The 19,913-nt window shown below is 37.6% G+C and overlaps 2 protein-coding genes across 10 annotated transcripts; one reads left to right on the top strand and one right to left on the bottom strand.

The window, feature by feature from the left end:
- The first annotated feature begins 1,522 nt into the window (after nucleotides 1-1,522).
- LOC131310196 (glycerophosphodiester phosphodiesterase GDPD6-like) lies at nucleotides 1,523-10,470 on the top strand. Of its 2 annotated transcripts, XR_009195143.1 has the most exons (9): nucleotides 1,587-1,799; nucleotides 3,473-3,642; nucleotides 4,022-4,205; nucleotides 4,322-4,396; nucleotides 5,017-5,126; nucleotides 5,484-5,702; nucleotides 5,909-6,064; nucleotides 7,264-7,570; nucleotides 10,434-10,470. XR_009195143.1 is itself a non-coding variant. In XM_058337096.1 (8 exons), the coding sequence occupies exons 1-8, from the start codon at nucleotides 1,787-1,789 to the stop codon at nucleotides 7,501-7,503; spliced, it is 1,167 nt and encodes a 388-aa protein (XP_058193079.1). In that variant the 5' UTR covers nucleotides 1,523-1,786; the 3' UTR covers nucleotides 7,504-7,658. The 2 variants fall into 2 exon arrangements, 1 of the variants encoding a protein (XP_058193079.1); XM_058337096.1 differs by lacking the exon at nucleotides 10,434-10,470 and having other exon boundaries at nucleotides 1,523-1,799; nucleotides 7,264-7,658.
- A 1,361-nt stretch (nucleotides 10,471-11,831) lies between these two features.
- LOC131311715 (uncharacterized) lies at nucleotides 11,832-16,394 on the bottom strand. Of its 8 annotated transcripts, none has more exons than XR_009195549.1 (5): nucleotides 16,199-16,393; nucleotides 14,331-15,099; nucleotides 12,638-12,886; nucleotides 12,428-12,554; nucleotides 11,832-12,256 (listed from the first exon to the last, which is right to left on the bottom strand). XR_009195549.1 is itself a non-coding variant. In XM_058339270.1 (4 exons), the coding sequence occupies exons 1-3, from the start codon at nucleotides 16,209-16,211 to the stop codon at nucleotides 12,670-12,672; spliced, it is 999 nt and encodes a 332-aa protein (XP_058195253.1). In that variant the 5' UTR covers nucleotides 16,212-16,394; the 3' UTR covers nucleotides 11,832-12,256; nucleotides 12,638-12,669. The 8 variants fall into 8 exon arrangements, 3 of the variants coding, with proteins under 3 accessions (XP_058195253.1, XP_058195254.1, XP_058195255.1); XR_009195550.1 differs by having other exon boundaries at nucleotides 12,638-12,878; XM_058339270.1 differs by lacking the exon at nucleotides 12,428-12,554 and having other exon boundaries at nucleotides 16,199-16,394.
- Between the last annotated feature and the right edge of the window lie 3,519 nt (nucleotides 16,395-19,913).

The following is a 19,913-nucleotide window of genomic DNA, read 5'->3' as shown; positions in this document are numbered from 1 at the left end:
CAAAACAAAGTAACAATTTCTTCTTTAGTTCCTCAGACGCCAGATTTTTACTTCCTTGTCCTCTGGATTAGGCAGGGTCGGCTCCAGGATTTTCATGCAACGGTGACAAATTTTAGAACTTGTTAGTGACGGAAAACTCTTCGCAAAAAGTAAACTTTAACTTGGCAAGATATATAGTATAGATAACCGGATGTTCGGGCTAGGTTGCGCGCATATCGACTAAGTTCAAGGTTTTGAAGTTAATGACATGACAAACCTCCCATTAGTCCATAGGATTTGAATATGCGACAGTGTAAGCACTTATTAGTTTTCTTATCCCCGAGTCCAGTAAGAAGGTCTGGCTTTAGATTTCGCTATCTCTATTTATTTTTTTTTAAGACCATTTGGATAATTTTCTAGGGTTAGTTTTTGAAAATTACAAACTTTTCTGTTTGACTTTGGAATGGAATAGAACTATAGAAGACTAAAATTAAGAAAATGATTATCAAAAAGTAACAAAATAGTATTGTAAGATTAATGTCAGTATAATTCTTGCTGGAAATCCTCTAAGAAATTGTGCTCCATGCTTGTATGATTTAGAAGTTAAAAAACCAGTAAATCATAGGCTCTTGTAGTCATGTACCATATATATTTCAGTAAACCTACGAAATATTAACCCCACAAATACCAGCAAGTCGAGTGGTACTCATGTATCAGGTGGTTGTTTCAAATCTATCCCTCCATCCCATTCTCAATTACAATACTATAATAGAATAAAGTTTTATTGAATTGCAAAAAAAATCCTGGGATAGGGAGATGCTGCCAAGCGGGGGTGCTTGGCAACGGAGCCGAGCAGCCGTTCATCTTAGGAATCAACCGCTTGGATGTTGACTGAACAATGGATGGTTCAGATCTGTATGCGCTCAGATTCAATATGAGCCGTCCGTGCCGAGGGACCTGGGAATGCTGCCAAGCACCCTGGGTGCCAAGTGGGGTGCCGAGTGGCATCCGACCGTTTATGTTAACATAGACGGCTCGGATTGAATTTAAGCTCATACAGATCTGAACAGTCTATTGCTTGGTCAAAATCTGAGCAGTCAATTGCTGAGATATACGGCCAGATTGGCCGCTCAAGCACTCTCGCTTGGAAGCATCTCCCAATCCTTGTGCCGAGATGAATGACCGAATGTCACTCGGCACCTCACTTGATAAGAGGTGCTAGGCAGCATCCTCAGGTATGGTGCTATTGACTAAACAATATTTTTGATATTTTCAGTACTTAGTTCAAAAATACTCACTATTTAAGACAAATCATTTTTCTTAACTAGTAAATTGACTAATGATATTTTTAGTAAAAAAAATAAATAGGAGTATATAGCACGAACGTACCGAAAATGATTGGCTCGGAGGGCGAACCGTTGGTCACGGTCAACTTTTATAGTCAAACATCAATTATCCCCAAAGAGACATTGACCCTTTTAGATTCCCAAAGCCTATAATACTCACAGACCAATCACAGCCATCTGCACTTCTCCCATAAGTAATATGGTCCATCCACCTCCTTATCACTCTCAATCGGATATTCACGGCAACGAATCAAAGAATTCGAAAAGCAATTGAGTCCCCACTGGACTAGAAGACTTTACAACCTGTTTGTACATATGAAAATACGTAAGTACAGTACATTGTATAGAAAACCCAGAAATAAAACAGGTAGAAAACAGATCAAGAAACAGCACAGAGAGAGAGAGAGAGAGAGAGAGAGAGAGAGAGAGGGAGGGAGGGAGGGAGAAGGGGAGGCTACACAATGGCTTCTTTTGGTGAGGATCAAACCCAACTCTACTTACTTGATTGCTAGATTTTCCTGTGATACGTACATGTCTTTATACGCATATATATATTTTTGGTGGTTTCTCATTGGAACTATCATTTGTATTTTTCTGGGTGTTTTGCTTTGGGTACAATTTTCACTTATATAATTGCTGTTTGGTTTTTGAATACTGGCCTTTTGTCTAATTTCTGGAGTATTTCCCAAGTTGTTTCTCTCTTTGGATAAAAAATACCCGGTAGGTAGATTTTTCGGGATTAGTTAAGGTACGTGTATAAGCTGACTCAACACCAGAGTCATAAAAAAAAAAACCAGTGGGCAGTAGTTATAGTCAATGATTAATCACTTATTTAATACAGTGATGAAGCCTGTTGTGATTTCGATTTGCCTTAAAAATGCAATTAAAGCAATTGATTTTCATTTGTTGTTCTTGCATGTGATGATATTGATTGAATATGAGAGTATATTGCCATTGCTATTGCTTGTTCCTGCATTCTGTTTTTAGCAATTTCATTACTCTTGAATTAAGTGGAAAGGATTGATTGACGGGACAAGAATTTGCATGTGTACGCGTTTAACAGGAAATTGCTTATATCAATCCTAGTATGATATATAGAGATAGATTGTGGTATAGGAGTCTTAGTGTGGACCTTCTTCTTTTTTTTTAACCCCATCATGGCAATTTTTGGCATGGTTTAACTTCTCGACGAGCTTTGCAAAATAAACTGTTATGTGCTGACCATCTCGTTAGTTCGGGATGGATCCGAAAACACCAAAACTGCACCGATCCAGTTTTTTTGGGGGGAGTTCGGGAGCAACCAACGACAGCTATCCTCCTTGGGCGTGACCAAAGGAGCCCCCCTCCCCGCAGGGTTTCTGTGGTGATTTAGGAACTTCCCGTGCGTCCATCATCTATAATAATTGCACGAGGAAAAGGTTTTGATGTAAGCATTCACGATGATCAGTGTCATGGTTAGTGGGATTGCACAAGGCAAGCCACGGGGATATCTATATGTGAAACTCATGTCAATCGCAATGGTTGATTCCCTTAAACTGAAACAAAATGGCTCTTCTCTACTGACAACTGAGTTATGAGAAATGACAAAATGCAATGACCTCAAGTAGTTGGTATAGGACATTTTTTGGGCTGGGTGTATGCGTACTCTGCTTCCAAATTTCCTAGTTGAGGTCTTTAATTTAACCATGTGTAAGCGTTTGCAGACATAACTATCATAATCTTATTTTTTTCTAAATTTATTTGTTTTGGTCCACTTGTGTCAATCACAAGAGATTGGTTGCCGGTCAGTATCATTGATTTTTTGCTCTGGCATTAAATGGGCCCCCGCTAGTGGACGGTAGGATTGGTCCCTGGGATTAATCAATGCATGAGTAAGCTGCCATGGACACTTGGTTATAAAAAGAAAAAGGTTTCTTTGATTTTAAGGTTGAATTCACAATTCTTGTAAGTAATATCAGTTTCGGATTAGATAATCCCGTTTTTTGTAATTCTGTAACCAATCAAACTACCAGACAAATGCATGTTACTCATGCTTTTGAGGGGGAATTTTTTTCATTTTAACGTAGTCATTGAAACTTTGCATGCTAGTGAGAATGCTTATTTTTTGCAAAGTTGGTTGATACATTCTTCCGATAATTGACTCGCAGGCGTTCTCCCTTTTATTTTGTTGTTACTCGTTGTTAAATGTTCCGCAAGGCCTTTGTATCCACTACCAAGCAAAATCAACAGACAGCCTCTGCAGACTTTTCGCCCATTTAACATTGCACATCGAGGTTCAAATGGAGAGATTCCTGAAGAAACAGCTGCTGCATACATGGTAAGCCCCACAATATAAAATTTCAAACATCTGTAAAATTTGTTTGCCTGTTTTGATTATCTAGATGATCTGATAAATATGTACTGGCCCTAAGCCGATCAACTTGTCTTACTACTAGTCCAATAGGGTTAACGCAGTTGTATAAGTGTGTTTATGTTACGTCCGAGGCTGAATGCTATACTTATCCCATAAAATTAGTGCTACTAACTGGCAGTTTTGGGGTTCCGCAAAATATCCAAAAATTCGTGATTTTGTCTTTCTTGTTTTTAAACCTTTGGAATTGATCCTTTAGTTTTACTTTTTAACCTGTTGATCGTTGTCTTCGGTATGCTATGAGATTATAAACATCATTACTGAAAAAATGACTAATTTGTTGCAGAGAGCTATTGAAGAGGGTGCAGACTTCATAGAAACAGATATCTTAGCTTCCAAAGACGGTGCACTAATTTGCTTCCATGATGAAACCCTTGACGCTACAACTGATGTAGCAGAACACAAGGAGTTTGCCAACCGTAAAAGGACCTATGATGTCCAAGGGGTTAACAAAACTGGTTTTTTCACTGGTAAATTCTTTTATCTAAAACACGTGTTGTAATAATGCTTGTGAAGTTGATTTTATGCGGTCACTGAGGACATTGTGAGTGGACTCTTGAATGAATATTTCTTAACTATGGCGCAGTTGATTTCACACTGAAAGAGCTAAAGACATTGCGGGTGAAGCAGAGATGCCCCTTCCGGGATCAACAGTATAATGGTTAGTTCCCTTCAGAATATCTTAGCATGAACCCAAGTAGTTCCAAGATGTTATTTTTATATCTTATGACATTTTCTTTAACTTGTAACTTTGTGCCTCACTATATAACCTGACAGGGAAATTTGAGAATGGATTACCTGTCTGTGCTGTGTCATGTAAAGGAGACCATTTGTTTAGTGTTCGTGGGCGCAAGTTTAGCTTTTTTTACTATAATTTTTTCTTTGATAACTTAGGTGTCCGGGCTAGCTTTCGCGCACCTCGACTAATCATGCAAGTTTAGTTATTAAATCAACAGTTTAACTTCGACCTCACAACTTAATTCTAGATTTCGATTTGTCTAAAGGTCTTGTATTCGTACGAGTATTTTATAGCTCTGTTACTAAACTGACTGATTGAATAGAAAGATGAACATTTAAATTAGACAAATGTCTTTTTGACGCAAATTCCTGTGAACAAATTAATCGAAGTTGAAACTATTTGGTAACGAATTAAATTCGAATTTGGTAATATGTAGGATCAGATATAAGTTCTCTTTAAGTAGTTGGTAAAGGAAATGGTAACAAAATAACAAAAGTAAGGCAATAGTTTCCTCAGGTCTCTGTTATTTGTTTACTATGCAGGAAAATATCAGATCATTACTTTTGATGAGTTCATTTCAATTGCTCTGGACGCGCCGAGAGTTGTTGGAATTTATCCCGAGATCAAGAGTCCAGTGCTTATCAACCAGCATGTGAGTAAACTTTTATACAGTGAATGTTGCTTGAAGATAGTTTTGTAAAAACTACGATCTTGTTTGGATGTTTATTTTAGAATCAATCAAGAATCTAATAATTTAGGTTGTAGAATCAGAAATTTATTTATTTGTCAATTTTCCAAACAAACTCAGTCGTAGAAATCATCAAAAATACGTTTCCAGAATTTAGTGAATAGATTAATAACATATGAAAAAGAAGAGGGCTTTTGTTTCCAAAAAATAGTATGTGATAATCGTTTTGCAAACCGAGTTATAAAAACTACTAGCAAATAGGGAGACTGATGGAACTGAATCGAGAACTTATGTTTACCGAGAACTGCTGTTTTGAAACAGGTGAAATGGTCAGACAGTAAGAGATTCGAGGACAAATTTGTGGAGATTCTTAAGAAGAATGGATATAAAGGCTCGTATATGTCAAAAGAATGGTTGAAACAGCCTGCATTTATCCAGTCATTCGCTCCAACTTCTCTTATCTATGTCTCAAACCTGACAGACCTTCCCAAAGTCTTCTTAATAGATAACGTTACGATGCCAACCCAGGACACAAATCAGGTTTCTCTATATTTTCTATTATTCTCCTTTTGGGAAAGTAGTAAATTACACATTCAGGCCATTTTTATAAATTCTCTTACTGGTTTATGCAAGTTCTAGTATGGGTCACTATCTCCGATGTGTGCTTCATATGATACCATGTTCGTTTCGAAATCTAGGACTGTGTTATATTGTTCTGAAACTAATATCTTTGTTGACATATGCAGTCGTATTCGGAAATCACTTCGGATGCTTACCTTGACTTCATCAAGGACTATGTTATGGGAATTGGACCTTGGAAGGATACAGTGGTACCTGTTGAGAATAACTACTTGCAAACACCAACTGATCTTGTCACTAGAGCACACGCTCGTAACCTACAGGTTTTTACTCTCTCTCTCTCTCTCTCTCTCTCTCTCTCTCTCTCTCTCAGTTGCATAGTTTTATCAGGTTCATCTCTTATGTCTGCAGTTTCTTGTTATCTGTTTCTTTTCTGTGTATCACATTGCAATGCAAGAAATATACTCGAGTTTTGCGTTTCAATTCTTGCTCCTAGCACCTCTCTCTGGCAGACCAGGAAAATTCGAGAGAAAAACAAGGATAGTGGCCATCATTAATAAGGTGATAATTGGATTGTCATGATCCACAGTGGTTGTCCATGGACAAAAAATTAGTAATAAGAAGAAGAAAAAAAAAAGGGATCTGGAGCAAACCTGTGAATGTGAATGTCCTTAAAAAAAAAAGAAAAAAAAAGGATTAATTAGGGAAAAAAAAGAAGTTCTTTTTGCCCATGGACATTATAATTAGTAATAAGAAGAAAATTCTCTGAAATACTTAAAGCAAACATGTGAATGTCCTTAAAAGTGATTAGGTTAGAAAAACCAAAGAACCACCACAAAATGCTGACCAGGTATTTCACGAGTCACAGACTCTGAAGTCCATAGAGGGCAGGTGTAGATGATGGATTTAAGGAGGGATTCACCAAGAGAAAGGCAAAAAAGGATCGGGAGCACCTCCTAGCAATAAATCTAGCTTTTTCTCTTCATATTGATGATCCAAACACATGTCTATATATTGCTGATATCCATTGCACAATGTTCGCCCTCAAGAGCCACATGGGAGTTAATGTTGTGTAGGCATACATACGGGATATATGGACTGCAATCTGATTCATAGGATTAATTACCTTGAATATTCGATGCTTTCATAAACTTCTCACTTGCTTCGACTGACTGATGGAAAAGCTTGTCAGAAAATGGACTTTCCACTTCTGCAGATGTAAAAGCCGAATGGATATGTTGAACATCCAAAGAATAGTCGCATTCATCGGATAATACGTAAAACAGTCGAAATAGGATAGGAGAGAATAAAGTCCAGATTGATGCAGAATTTTGCATATCTTGAAAGGTTTTTTCTTCTGTCTTAATGTAATTAATCTGCAGGAAACTGGATACGGTTGAGTCCAAACATGCATTTTTCTACCTATGCATATGTGCTAATTAACTGCATTACCTGGTTTATTCTAAATTTCCATGCTTTGTTTCTTTTTTAGTTTAGCCATTTTAATCTGTCATCTTTTCAGGTCCATCCATACACTTACCGGAACGAGAACTCTTTCTTACACTTTTACTTCAATCAAGACCCATACGCCGAATATGATTACTGGATAAATAAAGTAGGAGTGGATGGACTCTTCACAGACTTCACCGGCAGCCTCCATAAGTTTCAGGAATGGACCTCCCCTCTCTCCCATAACGATGACGACGAATCCGCACTGCTGCATAAAATTGCATCGATGGTGTCAAACTATAGAAAGCATTGAGATTGTTTCCTCGTACTTATCGTAACTTCTTGGAAATCAGTTTCGAAAAAAATAATTGGTGGATAGTGTTGACAAAAGGATTCATCATTTCTCCGGTTTGAAATCTTTTTTGTGACAAAATTTTGGAGCCTTAATCATTCAATTTGGATTATGCATATTTTTTTTTTTTTTTCTGAGGATCGCATGTCGTGAGCATTTTTCATGACTAAGAAGCCGTGGCAATCAAGTAGTCTAAAGACACCCTAAAAAATATGTGGCTTTAAGCCATTTCACAACGCCATGGTTCACGAATAGTCCAACACATACTACTAATATGCATTTCAGAGGCTCGCGACTCGCGTCTCAGAGGCGATATAATAACAACTTTTATAGAGAGAGAGAGAACTAGTTTTGATTTAATTACGTGGAACTCAACTTGCAGTTCGATTACAAGGGCCTAGCTCGTCTATTTATACGGAGATTAGTTCAACTAAACATAAATTAGGCAACTAACTACTACTACAGATGACAGAGAAAACTTCCACAGCACACTAACGAACTATACGCCAACAAATTAAACTGCCAGCTGTATTCTGTTGACCATGAGCTAGATTGAGTTGATTCCGAGTGATCCCTGAACTCACCACAATATCTGACTCAGTTGGTAAACCCTGGACCCTTTGCCGCCATCTATCCAATTTCAACTGTTAACTCCAACTTCCAAATCACGGACTCTAAAAGCAAAATCAACAATCCCAAGACTACCTTATAATAACCAAAGAACCTTCTACCCACATAGACACTTTTTACACATACATTCCACAAATTTTTTGTGGGGCCCCCTATGGGATTCCAAAAAATGATCTGAGTCATTCATTAATTTTAAAATATTTTTTAAGGGACCTCATAAAAAATCAGCTCAATCGAATACATGTAAGTGCTTGATCCAATCTTATAACTTTTCATTTAGAATTTCGGATTAAAATTTGAATGAAAAGTTGTAAGATTGGATCTAACCTTTTACCGGTATCTGATTGCTGATTTTTTACAAGGTTCCTTAAAAAATGTGGGACCCCGTAGTGGGCCCCACAAAAAATATGTACAATGTCTGTGTAAAAAGTCTATGTGTTTGAAGTGTTTTTGCTAACAAAATCATACCCAATGTCGTAGATAATGTCCCGTGTACCCGAATAATTCTCGGGAAATTCATGTTGAGAGTCATCACCAACTCTCTAAAAGTCTCCGGAATGTTCTGGATTTATCTAAAATCCTGTAGAATATTCCGGACCCGTTTAGTACCTTCCGGACTTCTCCAAAGTGTTCCGGGTTATGCTAGAAACTTTCAGAATATTCCGGAAGCTTATGGATTACGACAGAGTCTTTTGGGACTTCTTAACTCTTTTATAGAAGAATTGTTCTTCCTTATCTACAGACTTTTTGTAGCTCTTATAAAAAGGAGATAGGTGAAGTCATTTGTAAGACGTGTGTGGTGAGAGCACCAAGTGTCAGAGGGCATGAGTGAGTGAGTGTTACCGTGTCCTTGAGAGGTGTCTAGTGTACATGTGCTGGTTGTGTTATTGGACAGTAAATCTAGCCAGCTTGCCGGAAATCTCCAACAACCTAGGCTGCTGGAGATGGTCTTAGAGCATCACCAACCCTTACTATTTTTTTTACCCAAATTTTGGTTGAGATTTAGGTCAAAAGCTTGATTTGTGTAAAACATCTCCAATGCAAAACCCATAATTTTACCGTAATTTATTATTGAATGACACACTTTTAATTAATGAGTGGCACACTTGTAAATGAGAGTGAAAAGTAGGTTTGAAAAAAATAAGTATGGGTTTGAGTCTCCTCGAATTTGGGTTGGAAAATGGTTGGGTTGGAAAATGGGTGGGCGAATGGGTATCAGGGTATGATATATGATATTGAAAATAGGTTTTTAAGCTTTTTACTCAAATTTTGGGTATGGGTAATAAAATGGGTAAGAATTGGTGAAGCTCCTAATAGCCTAAGCATGCACTCTGGAAGCAGGGTCACATTTGGAAGGCAAAGCTCCACCTCGGGAACCTTCTGTTGTAGCCCAATCTCGTCGCAATCAAAGCCACATTGATGCCTTCATCGTTGCCGTTGAAGAACCGGGAGTCCGTCGCAAAATATCACTTTCTTGGTTCTGATTATAAGGTTGATATTGTCCTTGATTTGGACTGATTAGTTCAGATGAGATTCGATGAAAGAAGGTCGTCAATGAGATCACGTCACTGGTTGGTGACGCATCTTAAACAAAGAATTCTAGGAATTTCTTTCATTAATGGCCAAAACTCATTGGGAAAGTTAGGAAGTTGTCGAGAAATAATTTATGCAAAATTGGGCAATCGGGTTCGAATTGAGACTTGTCGACAAAGGACATGATCCTCGCTCGTACTTGGGTAGCGATGACAAACAATCACATGTTTCCTGTCGATCAGCTCATTCAATGTCCCAATGAGCATTGGCGACCCCGCTCGTACTTCAATTGAATTTTGTCTGACTTTTTCTTTGGGCAATCGGGTTCGAATTGAGACTTGTCGACAAAGGACATGATCCTCGCTCGTACTTGGGTCGCTTGTACTCGGGCCCGAGCGATGACAAACAATCACATGTTTCTTGTCGAAGCTCATTCAACGTCCCAATGAGCATTGGCGACCCCGCTGGTACTTCAATTGTATTTTGTCTGACTTTTTCTTTTTATTATTGTAATAGGTCTCAGTTGAGCGACTTGAAATTTTGTAGGTGTGGATAAACAAAGTAGGAGTGGATGGACTATTCACAGCCTTCATAAATTTCAGGAATGGACCTCCCCTCTCTCCCATAACAATGACGATGAATCCGCACTACTGCATATAATTGCATCGATATTTATCGTAACTTCTTGAAAATCAGTTTCGAAAAAAATAATTGGTGAATAGTGTTAGGTTAATGAAAAAAGGAATTCATCATTTCTTCACTTTAAATTCTTTTTCGTGACAAAATTTTGGAGACTTATTAATCATTCAATTTTGGTTATGTATTTTTTTTTTCATTGAATTGCATGTTGTGAGCATTTTCCATGACTAAGAAGCCGTGGCAATCAAGTAGTCTAAAAGACACCTAACAAAAATATGTGGCTTTAAGCATTTTCTCAACGCCATGGATCACGAATAGTACAACACATACTAATATTCATTTCACAAGGCTATTAAGTTTTTTTTATTTTATTTTTAGAAGAAGATGATATCTCATTCAAGATCCAAACGCAACAAATTACAAAGGAAAGTGAGAAAAACTGCAATGGGGGAGGGGGTAAGACGTCAAGGCACGTATTTGCATCTCGCGACTACACCAAGAAAAAACATCATCAACTATGGCCCCAATTTCCCAATTCTTTGGAAGAACCTGAATTTAGCTTCTCAATTATCCTCTTGGAATCTGATTAGACAATAAAATTCCTCTCACCCCAGGACTCTACCATCGCACATACAAGCCTTATGAACGTCAATAATAGAGGGAGGATAGAAGAAGGTGAGGAATTCAACTTTGGATAAACTGCAGTGAGAAACTCCCCGTTAACCGCATATGCCATACTCTTGGACTAAAATCTCGTCTATCTATCTATCTATCTATCATCAATCTATTAATTAATCAATATCCTATGAAAATGTATTTGAACCCCACAAACCCCCAAACCCCAATTCCTAATTTCCTGAATTTTTTACTTTTACCCTACCTTTTACAATGACCAGCCTTGAGGTATCTGAGAAATACACTAGCTTACCCTACCTTTTCTAAAATTCCATTCACCTCCCTCCTGGTTTACTTTTAGTTTTTGATATCAAGTTACCCGCTCCGTTAATTTGCTTCTCACCACATGCTGTGTTCTAGAACTCTATTTAAATACTTATTTTTTAAGAAGCACTTTCAATTTCAAAAATAATGTGTTCATGCAAATAATTTTTTTAGTAATATAAATCTTATTTGATAGATCTTATTGAGATTTTTTGAGTGGTGCAAAAAAAAATTTGAAAAATTATTTTTCATTTGCATTATTTTTTAGTTTGAAAATATGAAATAAGTACTTATTTTTTCAACCAAATTTGCATTACATATATATTTGCGTCCCGAGGACCCAATGCCAATTAGGAAACATTCTGCTGAATACTACTCCTAGTTTGATCGCACACAAGTTAACCAACCAAACAAGTGGAGAGGCTTACATCGCATGCTAATTTGGTTGAACTTTTTTTTTTTTTTTTTTGGGTACTTCGGAATATGATAATTTGGTTGAACTGGACTACAGCAAAGACTGGTTTTTTCATGAAATGAAACCGAGACACAAGGGAATAGTAAAAGAAAGGGCAATAAGGCTACATAGTAACATCAACTGCTGTAAGCATACAAACTATCTGGATTGATTACCAGCTAGTCCCCTTCGCCATTTATTTTTGCTCTTCTTTTTTGTGCGTACGGAATTGCTGTCAAACCCTCTGTCGAATTCAGATATTCCGCTATACATAATCAACAGGGAAATGGAAGACAAAACTAAATGCTAATGACGATTCAAGGACTCTACAAAATGCTATCATGTCCAGATTCTCAACAGCTACACCTCGGCATCCATGTTTGAATCGAACAACATATTAACCTCAAAAAAAATTCCTTCACCCTTCCGAAACCAGAAGTGGACTAGTATTCAGGGAAAAGAATCCTGCTTCCATAGGCTGCATATATTTTCTTTCTGCATTCTACAAAAACTATATACCTGAAACCACCAAACAGAAGAAGAAAAGCATGTTATGTACGAAACTAACAGAAAAGAAACACTTCCTTGTATATTTTTATGGCTATTATCTTTTTCAATCAAGAAGTTCCGAGTAATTCCCACAACCATCTGTTCAGTGAAAGTAAATGCGAACAAATAGAAATTTCATACATGGATCTCATACAGAATGATGTTGCCTTTTCGTGTTCCTTTTCATTTCAAAACCAAAACCACCACCATTCTGGATGACAAATTGACATCTAAGCGATGTTACTGCCACATCAGTCACATGGGGTTTCTGCATAAAATTTCAGTTCTAACTCATTATTCCATTTAGAGTTGGAATCAAGGGATGTGCAATTTTAAAGGGAAGAGTCTTACAAGCTTTTTCTTTTTTGTCAAAGAAAATTATCTCAGCCAGTCTGTCGACAGCAACATGTGAAGCAAGAAAACCAGTTGGTCTGAGGGATAGGTGGTTGATGAGCCGTTGGCTGTGGCTGCAGCTGTGGCTGTGGCTGCTCTGCCTGTGGTTGTGGCTGTTTTGGCGTCTGGGGTTGAGAGTGCTCCGGGCCTACCCTGGGTGAACCACTTCTCTTCGATGAACCCCATTTCCCAGCGTCCCCTGTCAATCTGCAATTTTAGAGGTATTTCAAATGCTGTAGACTGTTTTGTAAAGACGTTCTAGCTTTACAATTAAAATCATGGGAATCAACTAAATGGGAGACTATGGGGTAAAAGAGGCCATCAGGTCAACTAGTTTTATGCAGAAGATGTGCGAATGAAACCTAACACCACGTTACCAGATGGGAATTCTATTAAGAAAAATGAATGGCGGTCTTTCAGAGTTCTTTTTCAACTTTGTTACTTCATCTCTCGAACCTTCTTGTCCTGCTCGCAAATGAGATAAGCACTAATGAGGCAAATGCAAGCGTTGATCTTCTAGGTTTCTATACATAGTTCTTTTGCTTACCAACAACAATAACACAATAAGGGATGAATATCATCAGTACAGCTTCTATCCTTGTCCTAAGCAAACAAAGAATACCTATTTAAACTAACACGGTAACACCAATCTACTACTGAAAAGGTTAACAAAAAATATATACATACTCTTACATATATTTCCAAGTGAAGCCAAATATTTTTCTGTGGCAATAAATCTTCTACTTAGAACATTATATCTACAAAATCGTATGAATGCCCAGTACACACCAACAGCATATACATAGGACATTAATTGAGAAATGACTGTTTTCTGAAGTGTGACCAAAGACTCGTAATTCTACCCATACTCCTCAAGGACATGTATGTGAAACTTCCTGAACGTAGCAAGAACTAGAAAGCAACTTCACAAATTTGGAAAAGTTTAAGGAAATTGGAATATACACAAGATCACATAGCACCAAAATAGTTTTCCAACACTTCGCGTCCACCACTTTGTCAGAAGCTTTGCCAGGAAGCTTCTACTTGTTGAAGCTTTGTTTCTGGGATTCCGAACCACAACAGTAGACTTGCAAGTTGCAACTAGAGTCTAAGAATAGGGAGAGGATCTTATTGCAGAGAGATAATTAAAACTGTGCATCTTAAAGAAGAAGAAAATGGGTATGTGAAAGTAACATTGTACGTTCTCATAACTAATTTAACTCTTGTTTTCTTATTGTGCCATACAATTATTCCGTGTGAATATCCCTGCTTCATAGAAAGTAAACTTGCGCAGAAACACAAACAAAAACACCTTGCATAAATGTAATTCCACATACCTGACCATCAAGCGTTTCACGTAAATCAACTGAATGTTGCGCCCCAACTCTTTGCAAACGTGCATATTCAAACACACAAAAATGTATGTTTACCATGCTTAATTCACGAAATATCTAATGCATGAAAAAATCTTGACACGAAATATATGGACATGTAAGGGTCATGCCAGTTAAATTCAGGATGGAATATAGCTGTCTTCAAAGGAAATAAAATTTCAAATGGGAGCTATATAATATTAGTAGCAATTACTTGTCCATGAGTAGAAGCTAAAACCTCATATTTTCTAGTTGAAGGGGCGGTCAGCATAGCTTACATGGGAAACGCAAAAGATTGGGTACTAGCACCACTGATGTCAGAGCGGCCCGAAACGCAAGGATCAAGAAACAACTTTTTGTTTCTTTTAGCTTCTGCATTTTCCCGTATGACCTCCTGCATGGTTTCAACAGCTGCTTCAGCCACATTACCCTCACTTGATTTACCCATACCAGTCAGTCCATTTATTGGGGGTTGATTAGGTGTGAAGTTGAACATTTGAGCAGACGTGGTACTTTCACCGGGCAATCCCAGCTCTCCGGATCGCCAAAACATAGGGTCGTTGCTAAAACTCATATTTCCCATCTGAATGCTGAAAAGTGACTCGTTGGAAGCTACACTCCACTCCACTGGGGTCGTAGATTTTGTTCTTGCAAATACTGAAGATGGAATCCTGTGTGACGGTGATGGGTCCCCAATGTGGTCCATCGCCTGGATTGGAGGGGACTCTGTTGATTTCTTCTGTCCATGATCTGATTGTTCATCTTTAGGTATTGAACTTCCAGAAATACTCTTTTCACCATATCCGGAATCACCGATTTCAAAGTAATCATCTTGGAATGCATCATCAAAGGGAGAGTCGGGTGAGGAAGAGGATGATTTAGAGGATGAGGATCTTAAATTTTCCCCTGAGGTGGAAAGATCAACACCATTGGCATGAGAACTATGATGCATCCTCAAACCACTAGGAGGGGTGGCCTTGTGTTCTGATTCCATTACTGCAGATGCCTGTCTTGTTTCAGAGTCCAACATGTCAATAACAGGAGTTTCTGTTGCAAATAAGCATAAAGGTGGTAAGTTTCCACTTCAAATCCTGAAGAAAACAAGTAATGAAATAATCGCCCTGCCAAATTATCAATTCCAAAGCCTCATTTTTCTGTTTCGATAATTCTTTTTTCTTCTCTATCCTGCAATAGCACCCCCTCGGATGGAAGCAAACAGTAATGCGATACACGCCCTGCCAAATTTATCTTATAATTGTTCTAAAGTTTGCATGCATCTGAAACATAGCCAAAAAAAACACCACAATTAGATCACGTACGTACTTAACAACTCCAGGTATCAACAATAACAAAAAGAAATACTAAAAGGTATCCTGTATGAAGCTATATCAATGCCATGATTGATTCACAACTACGTGCACCATATACATGCATTTGTAACTAACCAGAATAATACATGAACTAGTACCAACTGTGCCATACAAAGTCATAACAAATGAACCAAAAAAAACATGCGAACTTCGCTTTTTGCCAGACCACACGCAATTCAAAATCACAACAAAACTTAGCATTTCTATGGTACATAGTGTACCATAACTTTCTCCAAGGTTTTTTGTTTTTTTGATGATCAAGTGTATGGTCAGCGTACGCGCACCTAGACTAATCCTTGGAGTGGGGACCATAAACCCACCACCTACTAGTGGAGGCCCCACTTAGAGCCGAAGCGAATGTTCGGAATGAATTGGCCCTAAAAGAGTTGATTTGATAGCACCTGAGAGGTTTCGAACCTGAGACCTTAGGAAAGTAAACCCCTAAGTCTCGGGCCTTGACCACCGGGCAAACCCCATTGTGGTTAACTTTCTTCGAGGGGGAATACCTTGTTATATACACAAACCTTTATGTAAATATAAATGTGTGCTAAAATGAGATAAAAAGATGGGAGTTAGACGCTGGGCCTAAAGAATTCCACCACACATAAATGTGAACCAATTCCTTATTAATTAAGAAGACTTGCATCATGGTGTACTTGCTAATTGGGTTTCCAAAACAACTGTCAAGAAAACCACAAGGAAAAAGAGAAACCCTAAAAAACTTAATGGGAAAAAAGGAACACAATCACAGGGCAAAAGGGAATAGGAGGAATTACCCTTTTGGGGCATGGAAGAAACCGATAAATAGGACTTCTGAAATTGAATTTCCAGGATCAGCAGTCCCTTCCGTCGCCTCCCCAGGCCTGTCTATGGAACAGAACGAGAGAGAGAGAGAGAGAGAGAGAGATGGAAGGCATAGCGTAGCCGTAGGCGATTCTCTCTCTCCTCTTACAATTGCGCGCCAATCCCCCAAAAAATCGCGAATCAATCAACAGAGCAAATAAAGCAATGTCATATTTACATGTTGCCCCCTAAATTATTACACATTTTTAAATTACCCCTTAAAACTACGAAAAATCTATAGTCAACCACTGTAAATTAGCTACACCATCAAAGGAGGCTCCCGCTAGGATGATCCGGGGACGCTGTCGCCCCCAAAGGCCTAGTTCAGTTGCAAAAAAAAGATGGAAAATGATAAGAAAATTAATTTTTTTTTATAATTTTTTGTTCGTTTAGGTACTGAAAAAGTTATAAGACTCACCGCTTGAACTTTTCCACTGGAAAACATTTTCTTGCAAAATAAATCTCGTCGAAAGGAATGAATTCTTATTTTTTCTACAAGATTTTTGTCGAAAGAACACGCATAAGAAAATAAATTCATTTTTCTTTTATTTCAGCTCACTTCACTTTTCTTGTGAACTAATTTCTCACACAACATTTCCGACAATTGAATGGAGCCAAAAGGTCCACAGGCGTGCTGGGTTCCAAAAATGGCGTCGTTTGAAACCCAAACCGATTGCCACCTGCCCTGCCTTGGACTGTGTTTGTTCACCTAAACAGAATAGCTTCTCTCTCTCTACTTGGAAACTTGATATCTATCTCAAAACCAATTGGCAATGAGTAGAGAGGTCCCAAATATTATTAAATGATCACTCATTCCACTCTCAAGCAATGTGTGACTTTATATCTTAACATCCCCCTCACGTGCAGCCGCTTTTGAGGTCTGTCACGTGTGGCCACTTTTGGGTCCTATTATCGTGGAGTCTTTTCTCTGATCTGTCATCGCGGGGTGTGAATTGTTAATTTTATAAAATGTGGGGTGGAATGGGCCCCGCTCTAATACCATGTGGAAACTTTATATCCATCTCAAAACCAATTGACAATGAGTGAAGAGGTCCCAAAATGTTATTAAGTGATCACCCATTTCACTCCAAAACAATGTGGGACTTTATATCTTAACACCTTTCAATGGCGACCGAAGAGGCAACCAAAATTCCTTTCATTCCATTGATAATTTGATACCCCGTAAGGACGGCAACAACTAATTTACTTTTCTTCAAAGGTTTCACTTCCATCCTTTTCCCTTTTGGAACAATAAAACTTTAATTGGCTCCTTCCATTTCATTCTAAGTTTTTTCAAAGCTCTGTGAATCTGCATCTGAGTACTCCTAGAGCAGCAAACGAGCCGAGTCGAATCGAGTTTTACCATGTTCAAAATTGTTTATTAAGTTTTTAACAAGCTCGAGCTTAGTGAAAACTTAACGAGTCGAGCTTAAGCTGAACGGGTCTTGGCTTGACTCGAGTTCAAGTTTGTTCACGAGCCTTAATAGACCCACAAAAACGTGTGTGTGTGTGTGTATATATATATATATATATATTCTCGCATAAGCCTAATACAAGCAAAAACAAATTGATTGTGAAGAGATATATATATTTCATTTTTCTATACTCTACAAGAAAATAATCTCAATTTTAGAATAATTATAACATGTAATATATTTTTGTAATGATTCTGCATCAAGATATCAAAATGCTAATACTAATTGTAGTAATTAATGTAAAAAGTTTGTTAAGTCTTAGCTTGCGAGTCAACTCGAGCCGAGTCTCTACTAACTTGTGTTCGGCTTGATAACGAAACGAGCCTAGAATTTGAGCTTAAGCTTATTTATTTATGTCTCGAGTCGAGCTCGAACGAGCTTTTACCGAGCCAAGTCTCGAGTGACTCGCGAACGGCTCTATTCGTTTGCAGCCCTAAGTACTCTATTTCATCTTTTAATACCGACCTTTATTGGAATTTTCTCTAAATCTCACCGGAATTTGGGTCATGCATAGATTTAAGTACTGATTTTTCAAATTATGTTGAAAAAACTTGTTTCTTTAAGCAATCAAAACTGAACTACAATTCGTTTTTATCTTAAGTGGGTTTTTCACAACCAGTTTATTGTTTAAGATGTACCACTTTATGTTGCAACGTCTTTGTTGCATTGGCCCAACAACATTTGTTTTGATAGTCATGGTGTGGTACTTAACTTTATACAGCACATTAGGCTCGTACCAGATCATAGAGATAGCCCCCACCATGTAGACCAGAGTTGTGCTCTGATACCAATTGTAACGATCCGCGCCAATTAACCTACTAACCGTTAGTCTAATCATGTGGCTCAAAAGGTTAATCTCGAGTTAATAATAGCCGGTGGCTCGTTGCTATATACTACATTATAAAGATGTGGAACTAAGAGATTTCACATGGAGTATACTCCAAAAGTACTAAATAAGTAACCCTACACCTATTATGTGAGTGTTTGCGCATTTGGATGCGTTAGTAGACTTGTTGCTAAGAAGTTCTTAATTTGGTTCTCTAATGACTATTACACACATTGATCACACAAGAGGATCCGGACTCTTGGTTATTTGTTTCTTTAATCGGCAAACAGAAGGAAATGTATTAATGACAAGATTATTCAAAGATTCCTGGGCCCCGCTAAAAATTATTTGCAAATGATACTTTGGGTCATCATTAAACATATAAAATGGCCTCATTAGGGAAGCTCAGATTCTTAAATTTGGTTAATGATGATGACTAGTCCATTCAAAGCAATATATATATAAAAAAAAGGCAGAAAGTAGGAGTAATTTAATATACTCCTTTCTGGAAGTGCTCACATAAACTACTGTGGACTGACTCCATTTGGACTGGGGAATTTATTTTTATTCTTGTGATGTATAAAAATATTTTTTTTTTTTGACTCGACAAACGAAACTTTTTATAATAATTTACCGATCCAAAGGAATAAATTAAGATAAGGATAGGGAAAAAAGAACATTGGCTAAAATTTTGGCCTTCAATTTGAGGCTCTCACTCTGCGTTCTTGTAAACTACTGTATTTATCCGGAAGGACCGGAAGTTATTTCGGTATTTTTTTTATTTTTCATAACTCTTTTTTTAAAGTTTTTTGTCGTAATTTTTAGGATTAATCATTCGTCTCGACGAGACGAATCGAAAAAGTATAAAAATATAGGCCAATGTTTGATGCTCTTTTTAGTCTTTAGTGGATTTTTTTTTGCTTTTGGTCATAATTTTTACTTTTTAGATTTCTTTTATCGAGATGAATTATTAATCCAAAAAATATAACGCAAATCTAATAGAGATTTAAAAAAACAAAACACACACACAAAAAAAAAAGAATTGAGAGAAAATTTTATTTGAGCAGAGAGGAGGTACATGCATCATGAATTTTGATCTTTTAATTAATTGAGAGAAAAGGAATATATAGGAGATGAACATAATGGAAGATCATAGAGGTGCATACGGTTCGGATTGGTCCGGTTCTCTAAAAAATAAGTAACCGGACCATTTCAAACGGTTCTAAAAACTTAGGAACCAAAACCTAACCAATATATGTGTGGAACCTAATCATAACCAAAATTGATCAAATTTTGGTTCGGTTTCAGTTCTATTCAATTAGCATCCAAACACTTAGGGTTTCGGTA

The sequence above is a fragment of the Rhododendron vialii genome, chromosome 12a (assembly GCF_030253575.1).
Source record: "Rhododendron vialii isolate Sample 1 chromosome 12a, ASM3025357v1".
In the NCBI taxonomy this organism is placed as follows: domain Eukaryota; kingdom Viridiplantae; phylum Streptophyta; class Magnoliopsida; order Ericales; family Ericaceae; genus Rhododendron; species Rhododendron vialii.
The sequence above is the reverse complement of the archived record's forward strand: the minus strand, read 5'-3'. Positions and strand labels throughout refer to the sequence as shown.